Below are 23514 nucleotides of genomic sequence, written 5' to 3' on the forward strand. Positions count from 1 at the left end.
AGTTAGAAACACATAGAAGGGAACACATTTAACCCCTTGATTGCCCCCTAGTGTTAACCCCTTCCTTGCCAGTGACATTTACACAGTAATCAGGGTATTTTTATAGCACTGATCGCTGTATAAATGACAATGGTCCCAAAAATGTGTCAAAATTGTCCGATGTGTCCGCCATTACTAGTAAAAAAAATAAATAATAATAAAAATGCTATAAATCTATCCCCTATTTTGTAAATGCTATATCTTTTTTTGTGCAAACCAATCAATATACGCTTATTGCGATTTTTTTTTTTACAAAAAATATGTAGAAGAATAAGTATCGGCCAAAACTGAGAAAAGTTAGCTTTTATAAAAACAAAATGGGGATATTTATTATAGCAAAAAGTACAAAATACTGTGTTTTTTTTTCAAAATTGTCGCTATTTTTTTGTTTATAGCGTAAAAAATGATTAAATACCACCAATCAATATACGCTTATTGCGATTTTTTTTTACCAAAAATATGTAGAAGAATACATATCGGCCTAAAGTGAGAAAAAATTAGCTTTTTTTAAAAAAAAAAAATGTGATATTTATTATAGCAAAAAGTACAAAATATTGTATTTCTTTCAAAATTGTCGCTCTTTTTCTGTTTATAGCGAAAAAAATAAAAACTGCAGAGGCGATCAAATACCACCAAAAGAAAGCTCCATTTGTGGAAAAAAAAAGGACATCAATTTTGTTTGGGTGCAGCGTTGCACAACCGCGTAATTGTCAGTTAAATTGACGCAGTGCCGAATCGCAAAAAACAGCCTGGTCATTCAGCAGCCAAATCTTCCGGGGCTGAAGCGGTTAAAGTAGTTGTAAAGGCAGAAGGTTCTATTCTATAGAACATTCTATGCATTAAAGTGATTGTAAAGGTTTCTTTGTTTTTTTTTTATTAACAAACATGTCATACTTACCTCCACTGTGCAGCTCGTTTTGCACAGAGTGGCCCCGAATATCCTCATCTGGGGTCCCCCAGCGGCTCCTCCCCGCATCAGATAACCCCCTAGGAGAAGCGCTCTCCCAAGGGGGTTACCTTGCGTCCATAGCTGCCAAATGTATAACTCAGCCCCGCCCCCCGCGTCATTGGATTTGATTGACAGCAGCGGGAGCAAATGGCTACGCTGCTATCAATTTAGCCAATCAGGACGCGAGACACCGGCTAGAGCTGCTGTACTCATCCCCGGCGAGAGAAAAACAGGGTTCAGGTAAGTAAAACGGGGGCACTGGGGGGCTGCTGCACTGCAAGAGGTTTTTCGATAATCGATTGATAAACTTGGTACATTCAGCCTGCCCATTAACGGTTCAAATCTTGGCCGGTTCCTGCTGAAGAGTACTTTGAATATAGATACAGTCTGCCTAGGAACATCCAGTTTTCCAGACTGACATTTATTCATCAAGGCATTTTGATATTTGCAAAACACCTTCCATTATCCAGCCCACGGTTTGAATCGGGGCTCTTGTGCGGAGTACTGAGGCAGGGTGCTGTTTTCAGGAAGCTATGTACAATGCTCTGATGGCTCCTCCCACCAGTCATGATCTCATAGAGAAGAACAAGGATGCAGTGATGACATCACTGAGTTCAGTGGGGAAGCTGGAGAAAAGATATCTGAGCGTTCATCTGTGACAGCCGCATTTACACAATTTGGTGAGTGAGGGCACAAAAGGGGAGCACGGCACCTTATCACACATAAAAAGATTTGGAGCACTGATTGCACTTTGTAGAAAGCACTACAGTGGAATCTTGGATTACGAGCATAATCCGTTCCAGGAGAATGCTTGTAATCCAAAGCACTCGCATATCAAAGCGAGTATCCCCATAGAAGTCAATGGAAACTAAGATAATTTGTTCTGCATTGACTTCTATTGCATGCAATACCGCATGTGGGCAGAGGTGGGGGGGAGGCGCCGGAGAGCCTTGGAAATACTCTGGGACAGCTCGGCTGAACTTGGAAAGGCTCGAAAACACTCGGGAACTGAGTATTTCTGAATGATTCCGAGTATTTCTGAAGGGCTCCAAACCGTTCCGAGTGTCACCGGCGCCCCCCCCCCCCCCCCCCCCCCCCCCGCACCTCTGGCCAAATGTGGTACTACACACCCCATTAGCTTGATTTCTGCTCGTTTTGCAAGACAACACTCGCAAACTGAGTCAAAATTTAAAAAAAAAAAGTTGCTCGTCTCTCAAAACGTTCGTTAATCACATTACTCATAAACCAAGGTTCCACTGTATTGCACTTTGTTGGGAGGGATGCTTAGGGTAATGTACGAGTAGTAATTTCTTTTTGATCGTTGGAAGATATTGGATTATGAGTAACATGCATGACAACGTTTCTTTATGTATTATATTATGTTTTTCAGTATGTATATGTCAACTCTTATATATTTTTCTTAGCAGTTGCACCCTTGAACCCATGAAGAAGCCCAATTTATGAAACGCATTGGGACTATATACCTCACCACCATCTATAGAACATGAAATGTATTTCCAGCAGTATATAAGTGTCTTAAAGGGAAGGTGTATGGGGGGGGTGGGGGGGTGGTATATCTACTCAAACAGTTTTTACTCTGGGTTGTTTAACCCTTTCTTTTAATATCATGTTGTAATAAAAATACATTTTTTATAAACACATTCTGTATGTGTGTTTCTTCCTGAGGGCAGTAGATATGCACCTTTTGGGCTCTATACACACTAGCATTTGTTCTCCAGAACTTTGCTGAATGGTGTGCAGGAGGACTGATCCCCAGAGGAGTGAGCACCTGCATGGTGGAGATGAGGATTGCACAAGTATTAGGAGTGGTTTCATCTTTTGTGAGAAGCATATTCATTGGACTGGCCATTGTCTTTAAGTATAATACAATTCTACATTGAACACACACTGTAAATCTTCACACATTACACAGGATCTGACCACTAGATATAATTATAATACTATTCTATCACACTCAACACAGACCAGACATAGGCCAGACCTCCAACAGGACTTCACCAACTAGACATGCTTCTACTACAACTAGATTATGTTTTTTACAGATACAAAACAATTCTTTCAACAGGAACAAATTACTGGTCATGACTATGATACAATTCTAGAACACCCTACAACACATTTGTTAAACAGAAGGCCCACGGGCCAAATCCGGCCCTTCAGGTCATTTCATGTGGGCCTCACACCTCTCACCCTGCAGCTATGGCACCCCCTTGTCTTGTCCACATCCCCACCTTATCTCAGTGGTCAGCAACAGAGAGAACAGAACTCCTCCACCAGATCTTGTGCTTCTCTGTGCAGCCACGGAGAGGCTTGCCTTTACCCCTTGTCTCAGCAATCGGAAGCAGAGAGGAGGACAGAATTCCTCATATAGATCCTGCACCTCTCTGTGTAGCCACGGCACCCCCTCATCTCTACCTCCCCTGGTTTTCAGCATTCAGCTGACTCCAGCCCTCCTCTAGTCCTCCTCCAGAGAATAAGAGAATAACGTTGATTATCTTGTAACAATGGCACCTGAAAGTCAGCATGATATATTAGTCAGCAAGGGAACATGTTGTCCCTGAAGTTGATGTGTTGAAAGCAGGAAAAATGGCCAAGTGTAAAGATTTGTGATGGCTGGACAATGGGCTCAGGACAACTCCAAAACGGCAGATCTTCTGGGATGTTCCTGGTCTGCAGTGGTCAGGACCGTCCAAAAGTGCTCCAAGGACAGAAAACCAGTAAACCGGTGACAGTGTCGTGGGCGGCCAAGGCTCACTGATACACGTATGGAGTAAAGGATGGCCCAGGTAGTCTGATCCAATAGAAGAGCTACTGGAGCTCAAACTGCTGAAAAAGGTGTAAGGGTGGCTAGATGGTACCAAAGGATGCAGCACCTCATCCCCAAAATAATCAAATATTTAATGGGTATGTGGACGGGGGATTATGGCGGTGCTATAGTCAAATAGATTTCTCAAAGAGGAATAAACAAGAAAAAGTGTAAGAAGCAAAAAAATAATAAAAAATACAAAATTTATTGATAATCTAACATAGACAAAATATACATTACAAACAATTCATGTTATACTTAAAAAAAGAGATTATGGGTACATGTACTGTAAGTGACCCTAGGGATGGTAGAATGGGCCAGATGGAAAATGGCCGTTTAGAGGAGAAGGGCTCGATTTCCTACATGTTTCGCCAAGACATTGGCTTCTTCAGGGAACAGGAGCTCATAAGATAGATAAATAAAACAGTTCTGTGTAATAAACATGAAAAACATAGTAAGAACAATAATTTAACCAAACACTGCATGGTGTAGACAATAAAGAGTTAAAATTGTGGCTGGACATTTATGCGACCATAGGCTCCACACAAAATACCGATAATGCAAACATACCTGGGGCGTCAGTGCCCGAGAGGGGAAGGAGGAAAGGGGAAGGGAAAACACAGCCACCCAAGGGGATCCCCGTAAGGGAGCGGGCAGGTCGCGCCGTAAATTATGCCTGCAGGGGGCATACAGTAGACCTGGCAAAGGAATGTAAGGATAGCCATAAGTCATAATGCACTTGTAATAATACTCTAGAGATAAAGGATTGCACAACTGTGCATTATATTAAAAAGAATACATAAAATGTATATATATAAATATGAAATAAATATATCTATATCTCTAGAGGGGAGAGTGCAAACTTACATGTATGTTTAAAAACCGTAGAGAAACAAGGTCACGAGGTGCCTGTAGTAAGTGTGTGCACACAGCCAGGGAGAAAACATCAAAATTGGACCAGGTCTGCAATCCAATTAGACCAAGCCTAATTAAAGGAATGAATAACATTAAGGGTGTTGCTATTGGTAACTAGGGTCATATAAGGTAGATATGCCTGTACTTACTTAGTAATATCAGCTGTAGAGAGAAATTCTCATGGCAGCACATTCACAGGTAAGTAATATCTGTCCTGGGGTTAAAAGGGATGGAAATTACGATATGTCCTGTATAGGATGTAAAAGGACAAAAGGGAAAAAAAAGGGGAAAAAAAATCAAGAAAACGAAAGAGATGAATGTTTTAAGATGTATCTAAGCATAGGCAAGACTGCTGGAAAGAAGTCTGTTACCAAGTCCATCATGGTGCAGACAATGTTGCTTGAAAGGATCAATATTGACCAGCAAGGTAGAAGGCAGGTATCAAGATGGATCCTAAGAGATGTGTAAGAGCATAATAAGTAATTCATGTAGAGAACATGAAGTACAGGTATTTTGAAAGACAGGAGTTTACCTTGTAGCTGTGTGCAGAGCATATGCAGGCACGTCCCTCGTCCATCAAGGAACTGAGGGACTGGCCGGTTACTTGTATGCCCCCCACACCCGATCAGATAATGATCAGGTGTGCGGACGCTTAACGAGGGGTATCCACAGCTGCGCACTGCACGGTGCCTCGGAACTACGTGTTCCATCATGCACCGCGCGCGCATGCTCAGAACGTACGGACCGTGTGGCGAATGGGGAGGCGAACAACCCTGGAATGGGAGGTGCCAAGGTGTCGCCTCATCCAATCTGCCGATGGAGAAAGGGGGCCGAAAAGTCTGGGTGCCCACGTCTGTTCTCAGACTTTTCGGCCCCCTTTCTCCATCGGCAGATTGGATGAGGCGACACCTTGGCACCTCCCATTCCAGGGTTGTTCGCCTCCCCATTCGCCACACGGTCCGTACGTTCTGAGCATGCGCGCGCGGTGCATGATGGAACACGTAGTTCCGAGGCACCGTGCAGTGCGCAGCTGTGGATACCCCTCGTTAAGCGTCCGCACACCTGATCATTATCTGATCGGGTGTGGGGGGCATACAAGTAACCGGCCAGTCCCTCAGTTCCTTGATGGACGAGGGACGTGCCTGCATATGCTCTGCACACAGCTACAAGGTAAACTCCTGTCTTTCAAAATACCTGTACTTCATGTTCTCTACATGAATTACTTATTATGCTCTTACACATCTCTTAGGATCCATCTTGATACCTGCCTTCTACCTTGCTAGTCAATATTGATCCTTTCAAGCAACATTGTCTGCACCATGATGGACTTGGTAACAGACTTCTTTCCAGCAGTCTTGCCTATGCTTAGATACATCTTAAAACATTCATCTCTTTCGTTTTCTTGATTTTTTTTCCCCTTTTTTTTCCCTTTTGTCCTTTTACATCCTATACAGGACATATCGTAATTTCCATCCCTTTTAACCCCAGGACAGATATTACTTACCTGTGAATGTGCTGCCATGAGAATTTCTCTCTACAGCTGATATTACTAAGTAAGTACAGGCATATCTACCTTATATGACCCTAGTTACCAATAGCAACACCCTTAATGTTATTCATTCCTTTAATTAGGCTTGGTCTAATTGGATTGCAGACCTGGTCCAATTTTGATGTTTTCTCCCTGGCTGTGTGCACACACTTACTACAGGCACCTCGTGACCTTGTTTCTCTACGGTTTTTAAACATACATGTAAGTTTGCACTCTCCCCTCTAGAGATATAGATATATTTATTTCATATTTATATATATACATTTTATGTATTCTTTTTAATATAATGCACAGTTGTGCAATCCTTTATCTCTAGAGTATTATTACAAGTGCATTATGACTTATGGCTATCCTTACATTCCTTTGCCAGGTCTACTGTATGCCCCCTGCAGGCATAATTTACGGCGCGACCTGCCCGCTCCCTTACGGGGATCCCCTTGGGTGGCTGTGTTTTCCCTTCCCCTTTCCTCCTTCCCCTCTCGGGCACTGACGCCCCAGGTATGTTTGCATTATCGGTATTTTGTGTGGAGCCTATGGTCGCATAAATGTCCAGCCACAATTTTAACTCTTTATTGTCTACACCATGCAGTGTTTGGTTAAATTATTGTTCTTACTATGTTTTTCATGTTTATTACACAGAACTGTTTTATTTATCTATCTTATGAGCTCCTGTTCCCTGAAGAAGCCAATGTCTTGGCGAAACATGTAGGAAATCGAGCCCTTCTCCTCTAAACGGCCATTTTCCATCTGGCCCATTCTACCATCCCTAGGGTCACTTACAGTACATGTACCCATAATCTCTTTTTTTAAGTATAACATGAATTGTTTGTAATGTATATTTTGTCTATGTTAGATTATCAATAAATTTTGTATTTTTTATTATTTTTTTGCTTCTTACACTTTTTCTTGTTTATTCCTCTTTGAGAAATCTATTTGACTATAGCACCGCCATAATCCCCCGTCCACATACCCATTAAATATTTGCTGAAAAAGTTAATGCTGGTTTCAATAGAAAGGTGTCAGAACACACGGTGCATTGAAGTTTGTTGCATATGGGGCTGTGTAACTGCAGACCGGTCAGGGTGCCCATGCTGACCCGTGTCCGCAGCCAAAAGCACCTAATTATGGCTGATCAGTGTGTATACGTAATTAGGCAAGTAGTAATGTGAATCATTTAGCAAGCAGTTGGAATTGATGTTCTCTCATCTAACAAAATGCTAAATGTTTGGCTGGTTTGGGCTACTGTACTAAGAAAAATACTTTATTGTAATTAATGTTAAAGAGATATTAAACCTTCGGGGTTTTTCTTAAATTAAAATCACAAACATGTCTACACTTACCTGCTCTGTGCAATGCTTTTGCACAGAGCAGCCCCAATCGTCTTCTTCTGGGGTCCCCCACCAGCACTCCAGGCCCCTCCTCTTTGGTAGGTGCCCCCACAGAAAGCCGCTTTCCATAGGGGCATCCATGCGTCCTTGCTCCCAAGCTCTGCTGCGTCCATCGACACAGACAGCGGGACTCAGCCCCCCCCCCCGATCCCGTGTCACAGCATTTGATTGACATTTGATTGTCGCTGATATCAATCTGTACAATGAGGAGGGAGACAGCGGCAGGAGCCTGTTCTCTCGTGCACATTGCTAGATCGGATCAGGCTCAGGTAAGAAAAAGGGGGGCTGCAGGGGAGATGCAGCAGAGAAAGTTTTTCACCTTAATGCATATTGCATTAAGATGAAAAACCTTAAAGTGGTTGTTACCCTAAAAAAAAAAAATATCAGAAAAATACCATGTGACTACAGATGCCAGTATCGGGCATGTTGCCGTTTTATATATCTACATCAATACCATGTATTTGTCATGTTTTTGTGTTGATATGTTTGCATCCGGTTATCCATCTTGGTTTTGCTTTGTGCACGATTGTTTATATAAGCATGAAATTATTTTACCATTGTTTTTACACACATGTTAATAAATAATTTTATATTGATAAAAATACCTCCACTATTCAATTGCTTCATTCAAAGTCCCAAATTTCCTTTATTCTTTACCCTAAATAGGGATGGAGGTGTTTTATTGTGCTTCATTCAATGTCCCAAATCCCCCTCTTTGTTCTAAAAAAAATATGGATCCTGTTCCTTTAAAGCATAAATAACAGCACAATGCTGTGTAATTTGTCCCTTTCTACAATCTAAAATACCTGGCTGATCCTGCCTGGTGCTGCCCTCCCCTCTAAAAACTGACCATGTTTATCATGGCTGCTGCTCCATGATTACCGTGGTCAGTTTAAGTGCCTCAGTCATCCGCTGCTCTCCTCCTCCCTCCCTGCCTGTCAGCTAGTTTCTGCCGATCTGCTTCCTACCTCTCCCCTCCTGCTGCTAAAATAACTTAATCTTCCTAGAATCCCCTATGTTTCATTTGGTTATGTGCCCCGGTTTATGTTCTATATAAAAAATATGCCACTTTATACCTTATATCAAAGGGCGCCCCTCGGTGCTCACGTGACCGTCCACCGCTCTCCTCCTCTATCTGGCTGACGTCAGCGGGGGATTTTCAGCCCCTTCCGCTGTAGTTGTCAGATCGGAAGAGGAGAGCAGTCATGTGAGCGCCGAGTGGAGCTCTGAAATAAGGTATAAAATGGCATATTTTTTTATATAGAACATACACTGGGGTACATAACTTAATGGAATATAGGGGATTCTAGGAATATAACAAAGTGGCTTTACAACCACTTTAAGGCTTTAGAGAGACTTTAAATCAGCCCCATAGCATGGTCCAACTAAATGCTAAATCATGTTTACATATTTGCCGCTTTTAAAAGTGATCCCGCTGAAAATCCACCCAAGGGACTACTTTTATCTTAAAGAGAATCGCCTGTAGTAAAAAAAAAAAAATACCGGGGTTATGACAGCTAGCTAACCACATTATTTAACGTAAAAAAAGAAAAAAATACGTATTTTTAATATAGGCCAGTCAGCAAGTGTAACGAAAGGCAAAACTTTTTTGTTAATTTTGGGTAGAGTAAAAAAGAATTATAACCCCATCCATTTTCTTTTCTGCCATCTGTGTCCCATAGGGGAGATTACCCTCCACTTCCTGTCTCTTAGGCAAAACAGGAAGTGAGAGGAAATCCCTCCAAAGTAACCATTGTACCCACTGGAAGATTTCCCCTCTATTACTGTTCTGATGTCAATCAAAAATTTGGGATTTTCTTTTACTTTCAACAGGAAACAGGACAAACAGAGAAGGCGACACAGACAGCAATTAAGAACTGACAGGTGTTCTAATCCCTCTTCACTCTATCCAAAACAAAAAAAAACTGTTTTGCTTTTAGTTACACTTAAGGCCCCTTTCCCACAGGCGGACCGCAGTCCACCTGTCAGTTTTTTAGGCGGACCTGATCAGATTCTCCATTGGCATCTATGGACATGTGTCCGTTGACACCCACTGACATCAGATCCGATCCTGTCCTCCAAAAACAGATGGGGGATCTGTTCCCCATCTATTGGATCAGATCGGATGACAGTTGGATGTAAACAGACAGGTGGTCCATTTACATCCGACCACCCATAGGGAAAAGCAGGCTGTGTTTGTGAGCACTCTACATTGGTGGAGAGGACAGAGACCTGTCATAAGCCGGCTTGGTGGGGATCAGTGGAGAGATCCCCTACTGAGCAGGTAGATCCGCTGGCAGAAAGGGGCTTTAAACCGGGGAAACAGTGAAGGTGATTCGATTGGGGCTACTGAGATAAAAATTCTGTCTTTACCAAAATATAGCAAGCAAGAATTGTAAGACTGCAACAGCTTATGTATCTGCAGAATGGAGGATCAGGAGTTCATTCTCACGATACTTAATACTGAAAGCTTAGCTTTGTCTATTCAAAGACTACAAACAGGGAAAAACTTAGAACTTGTGTTAAACCAGATCATCCAAAGGCTGGGTGCTGGCTAGATCCCCTATTCAGAACTTCTGTAGCCCTGAAATGAAAGTGTAAATCTAAACCCAGTAACAAAAATAGAATATGCTGCAGTTTACCATCTGCGGGATGTGGTGACATTCATTCAGGCTGTTTTGGGAGTAGGCAGTTACATTAAAAAAAAAAATACAATGTAAAATTGACAAGGGACACCAACATAGTTGTATTTTTGATCTTAAAAACTACGTGATAATGGTGTTGTGATAACTTGCCCAAAAAAAAAACATAATAATATTATTGTTGATATCACTAAAAAAAAAAAGCCTTTGAAAATTAATTTGCAATAACTCCACCAGTATCACCAGCAAAGCAGCTTCATTATTATCCCATTAAAGAAGAAGAGAATTGTGCGCTACATTTCAAGATTCTGTAATTTGCCACGTCACGAATGTTAATTCTCCATTACGAACGCTAGTTTACAAGACCGACCGCTTCCGCCTCATTCTTGCTTCCGAACATGCGTGTTTTTACTTTGGACTTTTGTCCGACAGATTTGTGTACACACGCTCGTAAAATCCAACAGACATTTGTCCGCGGAAAATTTTAAAACCTGCCATCATTTGTCCGCGGAAAGTCCGACAACAATTGTCTGATGGAGCATACAAACGGTCGGATTTTCCACCAACAGCCTGACATCACACATTCCCCGTCGGAAAATCTGATCGTGTGTACGAGGCTTTAGACACAGGCAGGAGTGGCGTGACACAGCCTATGACTGGCAGAAATCCACCCATACCATGATACTGCCAACAAATTTGAAGATTTGAATTCATTTGTATGGCAATTTAACAATTTATTAATATGATTTATTTATTTATTAATTTATTTTTATTATTTATTTTTCCAAAGGTTTTTTTTTTTTTTATTTTGAACATGTGACCAGCAGCAGAGGACTATAAGCTCCTCCTGCTTATGTTTCACTGCAGACAGGCTGGGAAAGAGCTGGGTCATGTGACAGCTGAATATATCGATTATGAAAAAGGTATTTCGATGTTTTTTAAATTAAAATAATTACAGTGCACCCTCCACATACAGAAATAAAAGGGACAATGTAAATGAAACAGTGTGTGTTTAGTATCACTTTAAGTCATATACAATGTATAAATAAACTTCGATTTTTACCCGGAATGGGGCTGTAAAGAAATCACTTACCACTCCTCCGCCAGCAGAGTGGACAAGGACAGACATCCCTTCCCTGAGATTGGCCACCTCAAAGAGCATCATGTAGGCTGTGACAAAGTTCATAGGGAAGGCAGCTGCTTCTGAGAAGCTCATACCATCTGGGATCTTATAGACAAACTCTGCAGGGGTGCAGGCCACTTCTGCCCATGCGTTGTAGTTGACAAAGGCCATAACTCTGTCCCCAATCTGGAGGAAAAAAAATATAACACAAAATGATTACTTTCAAACCACTGATAAAAAAAAAATCACATTTTCTAATTTTCTGCACTGCCTTGGTTTCAGTTGGTTTCAATCAGAGATAGAGAAACATATATGCACAGACCTTCTGTGCTCTCCCATAGTGCTCAGGGAATCTTTTCAATGTGTGTAAGCTGTTTTAAACGCATAAGAAAACATTTATTATATTGCAGCTTACCAATTCTTAGATGTGATAGCTGCATTCATTTCCCTTTTTTAGGGTTTATTTCTTCTATTTTCATCTGGTGATCCAGCCAGTAAGTCTGTTGTTTTTCAACAGAAAAAGATCTCTTGCAGTTCGAGGAATGAGGTAGACCATTTAACACTGACAGTGGTGCTTACAATGGTCAGCTTTTATTTGTTTATATAAAATCTTTATCCCAAAAGGAAAAATGTAACTGCTAATAAAGTATTAGCTGGGGTTTGGCATTCATTTGTTAATGTATTTAAAGTGATACTAAAGTCTTTTTTTTTGTTGTCTAAAAATAACAAACATGTTATATTTACTGGCTCTGTGTAGTGGTTTTGCACAGAGCAGCCCGGATCCCCCTATTCTCGGGTCCGTCTTCGGCACTTCTGGCCCCTCCCTCCTATTGCGTGCCCCCACAACAAGCAGCTTGCTATGGGGGCACCCAAGCCCTGCCCCCTCTCTCTTCTCATTGGCTCACTGACTTTGATTGACAGCAGTGGGAGCCAATGGCGTTTCGCTGCTGTCTCAGCCAATGAGGAGAGTCCCGGACATCCGAGTCTCTCGTGAACATCGCTGGCTCGAGATGGGGCTCAGATAAGTTTTAGGGAGGGCCGTGGGGGGCTTTAAAGTGGTTGTAAAGGCAGAAGGTTTTTTACCCTAATGCATTCTATGCATTAAGGTAAAGAAACCTTATGGGTGCAGCTCCCTCCCAGCCCCACCTTATACTTACCTGAGCCCCATCTCAATCCAGAGATGTGCATGAGAGCAGCGGCTCTCTGGGGACCCTCTCTCCTCATTGGTTCACACAGCAGCGGAAGCTATTGGCTACTGCTGCTGTCAATCACAGCCAGTAAGCCAATAAGGAGAGAGTGGGGGGGGGCAGAGCTCTGCGTGTGAGTGGACAACGTCCATTCATAGGAATGCGACTCGGGAGCAAGCCTGCTCGAGTGCCCCCATAGCAAGAGGTTAGCTATTGGGGGCACTCAGCAGGGAGGAGGAGCCAGAACCGCCGTCGGGGGGTCTAAAAAATAGGAAGATCTGGGCTGTTCTGTGCAAAACCATTGCACAGAGCAGGTAAGTATAACATGTTTGTTATTTTTAAAATATAAAATCAGAAGCTTTACAATCACTGTTGTCACTGACAATGCTGCTGTCTGCTGTGCCCCCTGTGCTCATTCATCTAGAGTGGAGACACTCTAATACAGGAGGTGTGTTACTGGCCAGATCACCAGGTGAAAACAGAGGGGAAAAAACCTAGAAAAAAATAAAAAAAGAAAACGAATGCAGCCACCACATGATGATTGGTAAGTTGCAATATTTTACATTTTTAGTTTTGAGTTTAATACTACTTTAATTAGGAAACAAAGGCAACAGTAATACTGACACAAAACAAAAAGTTTCTCTTCAAGTTCAATTCAACAGAAAATTTCAACACAGAACCTTTTATGTAAAATAATATTGATGGAATCCGATTAAAGAAGAACTCTAGGAATTATGTTGTTTGGGAGAACTTTGTACACGGAGCACAGGGAGTCACTCAATTGGCACCTCTGACTTTTATTCTTTTCAGTGAAAGCAAGGCATTCTCTGAATAGACAAGGCCAGACCTCTGAATGGGACATAATTCCACCTAACCAAGCTGGCCCAATGTCAATTTAAAGGCAAAGTTCACCTTTAAAAAAATAATAAATGCACATGTTTTTGCAAGTAAAAGAATTTGCATTAATTATCTTTTTCCCTAGGAGTCTGCAGAGCATTGCACCTGTGATCAGTGGATTGCGGGTGCAATATCGGGCTACTGCAAACTCTTCCTACAGTTCTGAGCCCGTACCTCCATACAGGCTGCCAGTTTCAGAGCTGTAAAGGAGTGAATAGACTACGAGTGCAAATCAGCACACTTGCAATCGATTGAAAATACAAGTCCATTTGCTGCGGTGACAGACGGTACTTATAGTTTTTTCATCACAGATTCCTGTGAATGAATACCGGGGCTATGTGGCTGCAGCTGTTTTTAACCACTTAAAGACCAGGCCTCTTTTTCAGACTCTGTGTTTACAAGTTAAAAACATTTTTTTTTGCTAGAAAATTACTTAGAACCTCCAAACATTATACATTTTTTTTTCTAACACCCTAGAGAATAAAATGGCAGTCATTGCAATACTTTTTGTCACACCGTATTTGCGCAGCGGTCTTACAAGCGCACTTTTTTGGGGGGAAAAACTTCACTTTTTTGAATAAAAAAATAAGACAACAGTAAAGTTAGCCCAATTTTTTTTTATATTGTGAAAGATAATGTTACGCCGAGTAAATTGATACTCAACATGTCACGCTTCAAAATTGCGCCTGCTCGTGGAATGGCGTCAAACTTTTACCCTTAAAAATTTCCATAGGCGACATTTAAAAAATTCTACAGGTTGCATGTTTTGCGTTACAGAGGAGGTCTAGGGCTAGAATTATTGCTCTCGCTCTAACGATTACGGCGATACCTCACATGTGTGGTTTGACCAACGTTTTCATATGCGGGCGCTACTCGCGTATGCGTTCGCTTCTGCGCGCGAGCTCGTCGGGACAGGGTGCTTTGAAAAAAATTTTTTTTTTTTCTTATTTGAAAAAATGACAACAGAAAAATGTGCCTTTAAGACGTATGGGTGGAAGTGACATTTTGACGTTGCTTCTGCCCTGCTATAGTATGGAGACGGGTGGGGGCCATCTTCCCCTCACTCGTCTCCATACCCAGCCACAGACAGGTCTCGATCACCTCCGCCGCTGCCGACGGCTCAGGTAAGTGGCGGAGGGCGCGGGATAACCCATAACGGTGATCTTGCAGCGAATCTGCCGCAGAGACCACCATTATCGTAAACAGGACCGCCGGCTCAAAAGATGGATACCTCGGTTGTGGCAGCAAATGCTGCCGTTACCGAGATATCCATCTTCAAACTGCCGACATACAGTTTATGTACAGGAGCCGGTCAGCAAGTGATTTAAAATGTGACAGTGGGTGTCACAAGGAGGTGATCAGGGGGTGAGGTGGACTGCTACAAAATAACATTTTACATGTTACACCCTAAATACGGCAGCAGAGGACTAGAAGCTCCTTCTCCTTATGTTTCCTGCAGGCAGGCTGGGAAAGAGCTGGGTCATGTGACAGCTGTATATCGATTAAGAAAAAGGTACTGAGATGTATTTTTTTTTTTTTTTTTATTAACCACTTGTCAACCTCCCTGTAGCGGTATATCTGCTACAGGGTGGCTGTTGTGCGCAGGATCACGTATATATACATGATCCTTCACTTCCGGGTAGAGGGTGCAAATGTGCACCGCCGGTGGCTCGCTCCCACCGTGATTATACACAGCGGCCTCATTGTCTGCCGCCACCCTCCGATCATTCATACACAGGGATAACAGCAGTCTGCCTATGTAAACAAGGCAGACTGTCGTTCTGTCAGTAGGGAAGGCATGGATCCTGTGTTACTGCAAAGCAGTGACAAGGAACCATGTCTTCCCTTAGTAAAAGCACCTCCCACACTCTACAAAAACACAGGCTAGGCACATAGTCAACCTACTGATCTCCCCTGATGTTAACCCCTTCCCAACCAGTGCCATTAGTACAGTGACAGTGCATATTTTTTAGCACTGATCACTGTATTAGTGTCACTTGTTCCCAAAAAGTATCAATTACCCTCCTTGGATGGTGTCCTTGCCAGGCTTGGGGCTGCCCCATGCCACCTCAGCTTCCGATGGGGATGCCCTTAGGGGGTCTCCGGTCCTTAGTGCCACACTCTCATCATACAGTTACGTCTGTATTTTTTAGAGTGTGGGGGCTTTTATGGGTCCAATCTTTATTCTTACTTTTCATTATCATCCCTTTTCCTTGGTGGGGTCAGACCTTATAGATATTTCTACTATCATATATTACATCTCTCAAGTCACATGCATGCTCCTGAAGATTGGATCAATCCATGAAACGCGTAAAGCTGTTAAATGCCGTGTTTCAACCTACCATGTGTTCTATTAGATACTCTCCATATGTGTATTATGTGATATTAACTGTCTACTTTTATGTGATAATTTGTTTCTACTACATGTATATTGGTGTATATATATGAACTGTATTGGAGATTCTATTATTTATCATGACTACTATAATGTACCTATATTACTGATTTAATTATTCAACATTATAGTTGTACACCTATGTGCTTCATTCAAAGTCTGACCTCCCTTTCCCCGTTCTCAAAAGTGTCAGTTAGGCGTCTGATTTGTCCGCAGCAATATTGCAGTCCCGCTATAAGTCTCTGATCGCCGCCATTACTAGTAAAAAATGAATAAATGAAAACTCCATAAATATATCCCATAGATTGTAGATGCTATAACTTTTGCGCAAACCAATCAATATATACGTTTACTGGGATTTGATTTTTTTTTTTACCAAAAATATGTAGCAGAATACATATTGGCATAAATTGATGAAGAAATTAGATTTTTTTTTGATCACTGTAATATTACAAATTACATTCCTGTATGAAATCATTTCACATCCCCTTTTGTCCCCAGTGCTTTGTCCAATGCCCTGCATGCAGTTTTATATCATATATACTGTTCTTTCTGCCTGGAAACTGGAGATTGTCCATAGCAACCAAAAAGCGTTCCTTTACGTCAAAAGCGGTTTTAGAGCAGCTAGAAAACAGCAATAGTAAATTAGAACACTTGCAGAATTGAGCGATAGTGAATTGTGGGGAAATTCATTTTATTATTATTATATTATTATTTTTTATAATTATTTATAGTTATTTATTATATTATAATTTACGATTTTGTGTTTCAAACTTTATCATACCCAGGATGTTTACTAGACTCTTGTTTGGACAGATTTAAGTGTGTTATTGAATTACAGGCCTACAATATGAAACACCAAATTTCTATGCAAAACAATTGTACCGCTTTGAGACGCAAAAATCTGACATAATCATACCGCCAGGGAGGCTACTGTAACGCAGTGCCGAATTGCAAAAAGTGGCCTGGTCATGAAGGGGGGTAGACCTTCCGGAGCTGAAGTGGTTAAAATAATTACAGTGCCATCAACCACATACAGAAATAGAAGGGACAATCTACCGTATGTACTCGAGTATAAGCCGAGTTTTTCAGCACATTTTTTTGTGCTGAAAATGCCCCCCTCGGCTTATACTCGAGTCAAGCACTTTTCTGCAGCAGAGAATGACATTTTCCGAACCGACTTTGGGGCCCCGTATCTCGGGGCCACTTGGTGCTAGGAACCCCAAATTTGGTGTGCAAACCCAGTAGAACTATCACTACAACATATCCAGCTGGGGTTCCTAGCACCAAGTGGCCCCGAGATACAGGGCCCCAATGTCGGTTCGGAAAATGTCATTCTCTGCTGCAGAAAAGTGCTTGACATTTTCCAAACCGACTTTGGGGCCCCGTATCTCAGGGCCACTTGGTGCTAGGTACCCCAGCTTTGTTGTAGTGCTAGTTACACTGGCGTTTCACACCAAATTTGGGGTTCCTAGCACCAAGTGGCTCCGAGATACGGGGCCCCAAATTCGGTCAACTGTGTTCAACTGCAGCAATGTCATTTCGGGACCCTTTGGGTCCAGAGACCCCAAATTTTGGCTGCAGCTAGGGGGCATCTAGAAACCCTTAACTACCAAGTTTGATGTTCGGGGGACCTATGGCTGCAAATGGGCACAGTGAGGCTGCAAATGGGTGCAGTGAGGCTGCAAATGGACATTGTTGACCCTCTTTTCCACTTACATTAGCTGCGTATTTCTCACCCTAGGCTTATACTCGAGTCAATAAGTTTTCCCAGTTTTTTGTGGTAAAATGAGGTGCCTCGGCTTATATTCGGGTCGGCTTATACTCGAGTATATACGGTAAATTAAAACCGTGTGTGTTTAGTATCACGTTAATTTGAGTCTTTTATATCCCCCTGGAGAATAGTCTAAATATTAGTCTACAACCGGAACTCTTTTCTTCTCTATTTGTATTCTTTATCTCTACCTCCCAGAACATTTGCAGCAGCTAAAGGTGTCTTTATCAGAGTCTCATTTGTTGTGATTGATGCATCTTTATTCAAGTAGCGCAGATCTAATTGTACGAAGGATTATAGACTTGACTTCTGAGCAGCAGAAAAGATCAGAATGTCGCTTCCCCTTGTTGGCTCTGCAGCAAAAAGGTCAGATGTGCTCTGTGGTCACGTTTTTTAATTACCGTCCTGCCGTGAGCGGCCGCAATTCGTATTACCAAGAAGGTTGCCATGGAGAAGGAAGATGTGTCTTATCTCCGCAACATACAAACCTGACTTTAATTATAACTGAAAAAGGAGCGCCCGGTGTCTTCTCCTGCGTCACCCCTAATTACTGACAGTTCTCCGAGCTCCTTCATTCTGATTACTGATGGTCTAGCAGAAAGTTCCACACTGACGGCTTTGTTAATGAGACAACTCAATCTCTAAGAAGGCGTATTTATTGACAAGCTATACTGTGCAGAATCCCATAGCAAATAACAAAAGAAGATGTGTGGGAAACGTTCTAATAAATCGTTTCCTCGTTAACAATCAATAAGCAGATTTGTCCTAGGATTGAAGCACAGGCAGTCTTTTCATAGGCTTTATAAACAGGTTATAAATGTCTACTGTACATTCCCAAAAGAGAACCATTCCCCAACCCCCCCCCCCCCCGACATCGTGGCGATTTGACATGTCAAACCGCATGCAAAATCGCAGCCTATTGCCAGCAATGCACAGTCCAAATCGGTGTGACTTGATGAACCCGCGCAGACGTCTTTCAAATCACCCCTGAACTCGTAATGATTTCAAACCCGCCTGCAATGTGAACGTACCCTTCAGGTAGTGTCAAAGTACACTCGCCGGGCACTTTATTAGGTACGCCTCTTCAATTGCTTGGTAACACAAATTTCTAATCAGCCAATTACATGGCAACAACTCAATGCATTTAGGCTTCTAGACGAGGTGAAGACCACTTGCTGAAGTTCAAACCGAGCATCAGAATGGGGACGAAAGGAGATTTAAGTGACTTTGGATGTGTCCTGGTTGTTGGTGCCAGATGGGCTGGTCTGAGTATTTCAAAAACTGCTGATCTACTGGGATTTTCAAGCATAACAATATCTCTGGGTTTACAGAGAATGGTCCGAAAAAGAGAAAATATCCAGTGAGCGGCAGTTGTGTGGTCGAAAATGCATTGTTGATGTCAGAGGTCAGAGGAGAATGGGCAGGCTGGTTTGAGGTGATAGAAAGGCAACAGTAAGTCAAATACCCACTCGTTACAACCAAGGTATGCAGAATATCATCTCTGAATGCACAACACATCGAACCTTGAAGCAGTAGAAGACCACGCTGGGTGCCACTCCTGTCAGCTAAGAACAGGAAACTGAGGCTACAATTTGCACAGGATCACCAAAATTGGACAATAAAAGAGTGGAAACCTTTGCCTGGTCTGATGAGTCTCAAATTCAACTGCGACATTCAGATGGTAGGGTCAGAATTGGGCTGAAACAACATGAAAGCATGGATCCATCCTGCCTTGTACCAATGGTTCAGGGTGGTGGTGGTGTAATGATGTGGGGGATATTTTCTTGGCACACTTTGGGCCCCTTATTACCAATTGAGCATCATTTAAATGCCACGTCCTACCTGAGTATTGTTGCTGACCATGTCCATCCCTTTATGACTACAGTGTACTCATCTTCTGATGGCTCCTTCCAGCAGGATATTGCACCATGTCACAAAGCTCAAATCATCTCACCACTGGTTTCTTTAACATGACAATGAGATCACAGGACTCCAATGGCCTCCACAGTCACCAGATCTCAATCTGTAGCAACTGTGTGATCCTATCATTTCACTATAGACCAAAATCTCTGAGGAATGTTTCCAACACCTTGTTGAATCTATGCCACAAAGAATTAAGGCAGTTCTGAAGGCAAAAGGAGGTCCAACCCGGTACTAGCAAGGTGTACCTAATAAAGTGGCCGGTAAGTGTATATCCGCCCTTTGTTGCTTTCTACTTATTTCGATTGGCCAGTTAGGCATCCCATAATGGTGACAGTATAACTCCGCCCTGCTTGCTGACGTCACGCTGCAGCTTCCAGTTTTGGAAACAGGCGGCCATCTGAGTAAGTGCACTGCTGTATAGGTTTTCACTACTTGGCATCTGGAAGTTTTTTATTATTTTTGTGTGATTCTTATGCATTAGTAATAAACCCTTACATTATATTTGGCGGTTTTGGTATTTGGCTCCTTGCGCTAGTGCTTCTTTTCCATCTAGTGGCATTGAGGACTTTTCCAAATCTCTCCCAGTAGTGGGCTGCTGCTGCTACAGTCAGAGGACCTCAAGGGGATGGATGAAGCTGGATGTCCATACAGTGGAAGCTGAGATTGTTAATTCCCAAAGCGTGACTTGCTGCATTGGCAGGTAGTGAGCTGGTGAGTACGGTCTTACCCTCAATTGCACGTGGTGTCCCCTTTTTTGAATGGTGGAAGCAATACAGGGACATTTCTGGAGTTAAAGGACTTTATTACTTCATTAATGCATTTTTTGTGATTTTCACCTTCACCTTTTTATGCATATGATATAAATAGTGGAAGTTTCCATTTATTATTTACTTGATTATTTAATTTGTTGTTGCTAAATTAAGGCGTTGTATCTTCATTACAACTGTCTAGATATGCCAATTACGAATAAGTTTGTGTTTGTTCCAAGCCAGGTTCAAGTCCGAATCCAGAATTCAGTTCTCATCCTGGGCCAATGAGCTGCGGACAAGGGATTCCCCACCCCACAGATGATGTACACAAAGGGACAGGGATGCTAGTGACATCATTGACCTAATATGGCCACAGTTAGCTCCAACAACACAAGGACAGAAAAAATAAGCTGATTACCAATTTGTGTAAACGGGACATCGGTCCCATAAACAGAGAGCCACGGCTGCTAAGCAGTGCCCACCAGTGCCAACTACCAGTGCATATCAGTACTGCTAAGCAGTGCCCACCAGTGCTACCAATCAGTGCCCATCAGTGCCTTATCATCAGTGCCACCTATCAGTGCTGCCTATCATTATTAACAGGACCTTGCTTTGTGCACTGGTGCACAGTCATGTTGGAACAGGAAGGGGTCATCCCCAAACTGTTCCCACAAAGTTGGGAGCATGAAATTGTCCAAAATGTCTTGGTATGCTAACGCCTTAAGAGTTCCCTTCACTGGAACTCTTAATTTGCACTGGTCCAAATGATTTGGACCAGTGCACAAAGCAAGGTCCATAAAGACATGGATGAGCGAGTTTGGGGTGGAGGAACTTGACTGACCTGCACCTCTTGACCTCAACCCAATAGAATATCTTTGGAATGAATTAGAGCAGAGCTTGTGAGCCAGGCCTTCTCCACCAATATCAGTGCCTGACCTCACAAATGCGCTTCTGGAAGAATGGTCAAACATTCCCATAGACACACTCCTAAACCTTGTGGACAGCCTTCTCAGAAGAGTTGAAGCTTTAATAGCTGCAAATTTGAGTCTTTCCAAATGATTTGGACTAGTGCACAAAGCAAGGTCCATAAAGACATGGATGAGTAAGTTTGGGGTGGAGGAACTTGACTGGCCTGGAGGGGGTATTATTGTGTGGGCTTGTTTTTCAGGGGTTGGGCTTGGCCCCTTAGTTCCAGTGAAGGAAACTCTTAAGGCGTCAGCATACCAAGATATTTTGGACAATTTCAAGCTCCCAACTTTGTGGGAACAGTTTGGGGATGGCCCCCAACACGACTGCGCACCAGTGCACAAAGCAAGGTCCATAAAGATATGGATGAGCGAGTTTGGGGTGGAGGAACTTGACTGGCCTGCACAGAGTCCTGACCTCAACCCGATAGAACATCTTTGGGATGAATTAGAGCAGAGACTGGGAGCCAGGCCTTCTCTCCAACGTCAGTGCCTGACCTCACAAATGCACTTCTGGAAGAATGGTCAAACATTCCCATAGACACACTCCTAAACCTTGTGGACAACCTTCCCAGAAGAATTGAAGCTGTTATAGCGGCAAAGGGTAGGCCACCTCAATATTGAACCCTACGGACTAAGACTAGGATGCCATTAAAGTTCATGTGTGTGTAAAGGCAGGTGTCCCAATACTTTTGGTAATATAGTGTATATCTCATTCTGGCTATTCTCACATTTTTACAAAGATATATACAGTATATACATATATATATATATATATATATATATATATATATATATATAAATAATAAATATATATAAAATTTTTCTTTTTACTGTAATCAGGAGGAGAGATGTTAGCATTGCCTACTTCATGTACACAAACATCGTTTTACAGTAACTGTCTGGAAGCGCGATGCTCTTGATGATACAAATGGCCCAGTTCTGCTCCAGTGCTTCAATTCAAACACATTCCCAGCAAACCCTCCCTCCCCTGACACCATTTTTCTCTTGGTGTCATGAAAACTTGTTACATGTGACTCATTCTGATAGCAGAGGAATGAAGCAACAGACAGAAATAACAATGAATGCTCTGAATTGAGAGAAGTACACACTATAGAGGGATATGTGTTTAACCACTTTAACTGCTTGTCGACCAGCCGCCGCAGTTTTACTGTGGCAGAATGACACGGACAGGCGAATCGACGTTTTGTTACGCCGCTCTCTTAGGGGCGCGCGCGCCCGCTGCTCGCTCTCGAAGCCGATGTTAGTGCCCGGTGGTCTCCATGACCGCCGGGCTCCCGCGATCGCTCGTGACATGGCGAGAACCGGGATCTCTGTGTTTAAACACAGAGATCCTGGTTCTCTGAGGGGAGAAGTGACAGGTCGTCTGTTCATACAAAGTATGAACAGCGATCTGTCATCTCCCCTAGTCAATCCCATGCCCCCTTCAGTTACAACACACACTAGGGAACATAGTTAACCCCTTGATCGCCCCCTAGTGTTAACCCCTTCACTGCCAGTGACATTTTTACAGTAATCAATGCATTTTTATAGCACTGATCGCTGTATTAATGCCAATGGTCCAAAAAATGTTTCAAAATTGTCCGATGTGTCCGCCATAATGTCGCAGTCACGATCAAAATCGCAGATCGCCGCCATTATGAGTAAAAAAAAAAATAATAATAATAAAAATGCTATAAATCTATCCCCTATTTTGTAGACACTATTACTTTTGGGCAAACCAATCAATATACGTTTACTGCGATTTTTATTACCAAAAATATGTAGAATACATATCAGCCTAAACTGAGAAAAAAAATGTGCTTTTTTAAAAAAAATGGGGATATTTATTATAGCAAAAAGTACAAAATATTATGTTTTTTCAACGCTCTTATTTTGTTTATAGCGCAAAAAATAAAAACCGCAGAGGTGATCAAATACCACCAAAAGAAAGCTCTATTTGTGGGGAAAAAAAAGACGTCAATTTTGTTTGGGTACAATGTCACACACGACCGCGCAATTGTCAGTTAAAGTGACGCAGTGCTGAATCTCAAAAAGTGCTCTGGTCAGGAAGGGGGTAAAATCTTCCGGGGCTGAAGTGGTTAAATTTTATCTAAAGCCACATAGCTAGTGGTGATTAGTCCCATTCAGTTGGACCTGTTCTGCTCATTCAGTTCTAACAAATGTCAGGA

At 42.4% G+C, this 23514-nt stretch overlaps 1 protein-coding gene across 1 annotated transcript in view; it reads right to left on the minus strand.

Annotated features, from left to right (window-relative positions):
* The window catches only part of VAT1L (vesicle amine transport 1 like), a 126268-nt gene that overhangs the window by 56350 nt on the left and 46404 nt on the right, over positions 1 to 23514 (minus strand). The window contains exon 3 of the mRNA XM_073605554.1: positions 11403 to 11618. Within this exon, the coding sequence (XP_073461655.1) occupies positions 11403 to 11618 (216 nt within the window). The remainder of the gene's footprint in view (positions 1 to 11402; positions 11619 to 23514) is intronic.

Source organism: Aquarana catesbeiana, linkage group LG11 (assembly GCF_042186555.1).
Source record: "Aquarana catesbeiana isolate 2022-GZ linkage group LG11, ASM4218655v1, whole genome shotgun sequence".
Lineage (NCBI taxonomy): Eukaryota > Metazoa > Chordata > Amphibia > Anura > Ranidae > Aquarana > Aquarana catesbeiana.